General features: G+C 49.4%; 1 protein-coding gene across 1 annotated transcript; it reads left to right on the forward strand.

The window, feature by feature from the left end:
* Positions 1 to 951: 951 nt before the first annotated feature.
* Positions 952 to 3,394, forward strand: LOC119287834 (L-type lectin-domain containing receptor kinase SIT2-like). Its single transcript, XM_037567466.1, has one exon. It carries the CDS (start codon positions 1,142 to 1,144, stop codon positions 3,170 to 3,172), a length of 2,031 nt encoding a protein of 676 aa, XP_037423363.1. The 5' UTR covers positions 952 to 1,141; the 3' UTR covers positions 3,173 to 3,394.
* The last annotated feature ends 2,643 nt before the right edge of the window (positions 3,395 to 6,037 follow it).

A 6,037-nucleotide genomic window follows, 5' to 3' on the forward strand; every position in this document is an offset into this window, starting at 1 on the left:
GGCAATCAATATATAATCGAGATATGTTTTCTATACATAAGGCACATTTAAGTTAATCAAATTAGTTTTGAGAAAAATAAAATAAAAGAGAAAATAAATGAAATATTAAAAAAATATTAGAAATCTATGCCGATGGATCTATGATGTGGCGTATGGTGCAGATCGATGACATGCCAGGCGCCATGGGCAAGGCATATGCCGACGGCAAGGCCGTCGTCATAGAGATGCCACCCCACGGACTGGCGAGTGGCTTGGATCGATGACGTGGCAGAGCACGCGGATCGATGACGCCGGCAAAGTTATGCCGACGGCCACTGTTAGGCCTGTCGACATAGGCTTCACGCCGTCAAACGGTTGTCGCTGCCCGGGTTGCCGGGCCCACAATATGCCGACGATCGCTCTTATGCTGGCGGCCGCCGTAGGCATATAGTTTGCGATGCTAACGGCAAACATATGCCGACGGCCCCCGTCGGCATAGATGGATATATTCCGACTGCTTATCTACGCCGACGACCTAACCTGGGCCGTTGGGATACATCCATCTATGCCGGACAGGTGCCGTCGGCATAGATGAGGCCGTCGCCAATTGGGTAAATTCTGGTAGTGAAGGAACTATGCCGGCCCTGACAACACGTGGGTTCTTTGACCCGCTAGCCATGCATCGTTTTCCTACCATGCCTAGGCCGGCACTGAAAACGATCGCACCCAGCAGTGCAGGGCACGCCGTCCGCCCAGCTTTTCTCACAAGTATTACTACTAGTAAACAAGTCGAAGCGGGAGTTGAAAAATTAGCAACCTGTGATGATAACAAAGATGGATCGCAGAATTGTCTATGGCCTACAACGGTGCCGTATCATCCAAGGAAGTAATTGCACTGGACAAGTTGTGTGTTTTTTCTCAAGGAGGACTAGTCTTATGCTGACATATTCAAGATCCATCCATAGCCGTCGGAGTAGTCTTGTCAAGGACTTTCAGCATGCTAGATGGCATTCATACACCGACTGCACAACCACCGTGCATGCACCGTATGTGCACAACCAGCACACCGTTAAAGTCTAGCGCATGATCACAAACGAGGCAAATTTTGGTTAGCCGCCCATGATTCAGTCATACTACTGAGTTTTCTTTTGTCCAAGAAACCATGCCGGCCCTTCTGCTGCTCATACTCCTGCTGCTGAGCCGTGGCGGCGAGGTGGCCTGGTCGCAGCTGGACGATGGCCAGTTCGCCTACCAAGGCTTCGCCGGCGCCAACCTTACCCTGGACGGCCTCGCCGCCGTCATGCCCGGCGGCCTGCTCGCGCTCACCAACTTCACGCAGCAGACAAAAGCCCACGCCTTCCACCCCGCCCCGCTCCGCTTCCTCGGCGGCTCGGTCAACGCCACGGCGGCGCGCTCCTTCTCCACGTGCTTCGTCTTCGCCATCGTGTCGGGCTACGACGGTCTCAGCGACCACGGGCTCGCCTTCGTCGTCGCCCCGACCACCGACTTCACCACCGCCAACTCCGGCCAGTACCTGGGCCTCCTCAACTCCACGAACGGCACGGCCAGCGCCCCCATCTTGGCCGTCGAGCTGGACACCATCCTCAGCCCCGAGTTCCGCGACATCAACAGCAACCACGTCGGCATCGACGTCAACAGCCTCGTGTCGCGGCAGGCCCAGCGGGCTGGCTACTACGATGACGACCGCGGCGGCGCCTTCCGGAACCTGACGCTTAACAGCCGCAACCCCATGCAGGTGTGGGTGGACTACGACGGCCAGTCCAAGCGGCTCGACGTGACAATAGCCCCCGTGCAGGTGCCCAAGCCCAGCAAGCCTCTGCTCTCCGAGGCCATCGACCTCTCCACGCTCATGGCGGACGCCATGTACGTCGGCTTCTCGGCGTCGTCGGGAGTCATCTCGGGGCATCACTACCTGCTCGGATGGAGCTTCAGCTTGGACGGGCCTGCCCCGCCGCTTGACTTCTCCAAGCTTCCTGCTCTGCCACGCCTGGGACCCAAGCCTCGGTCCAAGGTACTGGACATCGTGTTGCCGCTGGCCAGCGCGTTGCTCGTCGCGGTGGCGCTGGCCGCGGTCTTCTTCTTTCTGTGGCGCCGGCGCCGGTTCGCCGAGGTGCGCGAAGGCTGGGAAGACGAGTTCGGCCCCCACCGATACGCATACAAGGATCTGCATCGTGCCACGGATGGGTTCAGGGAAAAAAACTTGCTCGGCGTCGGAGGCTTCGGGAGGGTGTACAAAGGCCTGATATCCGAGTCCAATTTGGAGATTGCGGTGAAGAGGGTGTCGCATGAATCAAGGCAAGGACTGCGCGAGTTCGTCGCCGAGGTGGCGAGCATTGGCCGTCTCCGGCACCGGAATCTCGTGCAGCTATTGGGCTACTGCCGGCGCAAGGACGAGCTTATCTTGGTGTATGACTACATGTCAAATGGCAGCCTTGACAAGTACTTGCACGATCCAAGCCTGCCCGCCGTATCTTGGCCTGAAAGGTTCTCAATCATCAAAGGGGTCGCGTCAGGCGTGCTGTATCTCCACGAGGATTGGGAGAAGGTTGTCATCCACAGAGATATCAAGGCGAGCAATGTGCTCTTGGATGAACAGATGAATGGATGCCTCGGGGATTTCGGCCTCGCAAGGTTATACGACCATGGAACCGTTGCTCAAACAACCCATGTTGTTGGCACCATGGGATACCTTGCACCGGAGCTTGTGCGCACCGGGAAGGCAACACCCTTAACCGATGTGTTCGCATTCGGTGTGTTCCTCCTTGAGGTTGCGTGTGGACGACGACCCATCGAGCGCGGCGAGCGAAACAACCCTGTGGTGATGATTGATTGGGTGCTTGAGCGCCACCGCAGTGGACACTTACTCGAGGCAGTGGATCCACGACTAACAGAAAAGTTTGACACACAGGAGGTTACCCTCGTGCTACAACTAGGTTTGTTGTGCTCGCACCCATTGCCTGATGCAAGGCCTAGTATGCGCAAGGTTATGCAATACCTAGATCGTGGGCAGTCGGTTCCTGACTTGTCGCCGACTTACATGAGCTACAGTATGTTGGCGCTGATGGAGAATGAAGGCTTCGATTCGTACGTTATGTCGTACCCTCCATCGGCGACTAGCAATTCTACGGTGTCTTATGGGTCTTCGGCGTCCGTTCTCGCCGAGGGCAGATGAAGTTGTCCACATGTATTCAACTTCTTTTTGGTGTTTCATTTAGAAGAAGAAGCTTATCTCCGAGGTCGGGTAATAATTAACACGTTGTTGATATGATTTGTGATCCTAGCTAGCTCGAGCTGGCTCATTTAGTTGAGTCTGACTTGAGCTTAGTCGATTAGATTTTTTTGCTCAACCCATGCCTCAGAATCACAGCCCTACTGGCCCGTTTTGTGTACCTTATTTTTTAAAATCTTTTGTTTACCTTACTTGAGCTCTTGCTATTTGATTATCTTTGTTGGGTTGATAGCAGCCCATCTGGCATGGGCATAAACATGTTTTAAAATGACCATCAAATGGAATAATAACTATCAAGATCACTAATTAAAGAGCACTCTTACCTCCTCAGGTTGCAACAGTGGTGCTCTGCATGTGCGCCACTTGTCACAACGTGTGAGTTTTTTTTTTCTCGTAGGTCCGTCTATTCAAAACGTTTTATCTCTTGAAAAATTTCAAACCGTTTTCATCAAAGCTAGATATCATGTTGATAGGTTTTGACGAATTTATTTTAATGAAAAATCAAACAAAAAACCGAACCGACAAGATGTTTTTTTCCTTTCTGAAAGAGGCACAACTGGGCCTTTCGGGGAAGGAAATCCGTGCCTCAACGAGACGTAAGCCGGTGACTCTCACGGAAGGAAAAATATGAAAATACATTTTTTTTCGTTTTGGAGAGGCACAACCATGCCTATCACGGAAACAAATTCGTGACTCTCGCGGAAGTAAAACCGTGCCTGTCGTGGAAGGGAAACAAAATGCGTTTATTTTTCCGTTTTTGAGAGGCACGGTTGTGCCTATCATGGAAGCAAATCTGTGCTTCTCGAGAAAGCGGAAGAGAAAAAAAGAAAACACATTTTTTTGTTTCTCAGAGGCATGACCGTGCCTCTCGCAGAAGGAAAAAAAATGTGTTTTTTTTCATTTCCGAGATGCACAACTATGCCTCTCGCAGAAGAAAATCCATGCCACTCACGGAAGGAAAAAAAAGAGAAAAACACTTTCTTTTTCAAAAGGGGCACGCTCGAGGAAGCAAGAGATGCGTTTTTCGTGCAAAAAATTTTTTTGGGTCCAAAACCTAAGAAAGACCGGGGGAAAAATGAAAAACCCAAAAAATAAAAACGAAAGACCCATCTAAAAAGCCAAAAGCCAGTGCGGAAAAATAAAATAAAAATCTGAGGGGACCTCCCAGAGCGTGACAACTGACGACGACTAAGAGCGCGCCAAGAAGAAGCGCTCCTTCGTTAGTTGCTGCCAATAACTAACATTGCTTATTCAAAATATGGTAAAGAAAATCCCAACTCCTATTTGGTGCGTTAAGCACCGGATAGTGTGTATTTTTAATCGGCACCCACCCCGTCCAGTAAACTGATATCTCGATGGGCCAGCCCATTAAGGTTTCTTTTTTCATTGGTTTTTATCATTTAGTTGTCATATTTCGTTTCATTTTATTTCTGTTTTTTAATTTTTATCAGATTTGAAACTTTTCCTAATTTCAAGAATTATTAAAATTTGGAAACATTTTTTATTATTTGTCAAATTTTCATTTCAAATATGCTAAATTTTTGTTAAATTTGTTAACATTTCTGAAATTTAGTGAAAAATTCCAAAATTATGACTTTTTACAAATCATTTGTTATTTTAATTTGAGTTTGTGGATTTCTTTTCATTTTCGCAAAATTTTCCCAATAATGAACTTTGCAAGTCTTACATTTTTCAAAATCGTGAACTTTTCTAAAATCGTGAACTTTGCCGCATGACGATGATGGTTTTGAGGTGAAGGTTTACCCCAGCGTTGAGCCTGTCGAGGTAGAAGATCCAGCCGAACACCCACGCTCGGCTAGGGACACGAGAGTTCCAAATGTGAGCATGAGTAGGGTCGGCCAGCTGAGAAGCCAGCGCCTCGTAGGCGCCCTTGGTGGAGAAGACAGCGCCATTAAGTAATGTCCTCTCGTCAGGAGCCCAAGACAGACTAACATTCCGCAACAGTAATTTGAAGGAAGCAAGTCCATTCGAAGCAGTTAAGGTTAGCCGGCTGCGCAAGCCAGATCGATCCCATCCATCATGCTTCTCCTCCATTTGGTGTTGACACAGTTTTTCTTTCAGATACCGACGTATTCACCCAACACTATTGAGGGGCTACGATCGATAGTAGTGCGTAATAGTGATCGTTAGAGCATCTCCAACAGAAGCGCTATATAAGCGATGCGCGGTATAGAAACTGCTTTTAGCGCGCGGACTCGATTTGAATTCTCCAGCAGCCGCACAAAAAGCACGCGCGCGCTGTAACTAATGCAGCGCGCGCATTAAAAAGGCATCGCGTGCAGCATATTTAGTGCGCCCGGTCACGCGCGCTGCAAACTCTAGGCTGCTGCAGATGGGACCACTTGATTGGGACCACTGAACTCGCGCACGCAACATATTTTGCAGCGCTTGTTGAAGCAAACGTCTTCTAGCGCCCTAAGAAAAACTACTTGCGCGCTGTAAACCTTTTTTGGGGGCCGCGCATTGGGCGGCTGTTGGAGATGCTCTTAGCTAGTGAAGTACAATGTATAGTCTAGCGCATCTCTTGTGGTAGCGAATCTAATAAAAGTGATTTGGTGCTGAAGATGTGGGCAAGACCCTTTTTTTTGTTTCTTTAACACACATGCCGTCTCAAGTTGAACATTCAAGGGTAACATTGGAATTCATCATGTTGACTTTGTGACGAGTACAGAGTATAGGACTGTACCATCATTAAGGTAAAAATGTGGAGTAGTCGAGCAGTTAACACCAAACCGATCGTATTTTTGGTAAGCTAGCTCCCGATCGATTGAGGTATAGCTTGAGGAG

This window comes from Triticum dicoccoides, chromosome 4A, assembly GCF_002162155.2.
Source record: "Triticum dicoccoides isolate Atlit2015 ecotype Zavitan chromosome 4A, WEW_v2.0, whole genome shotgun sequence".
Taxonomy (NCBI): domain Eukaryota; kingdom Viridiplantae; phylum Streptophyta; class Magnoliopsida; order Poales; family Poaceae; genus Triticum; species Triticum dicoccoides.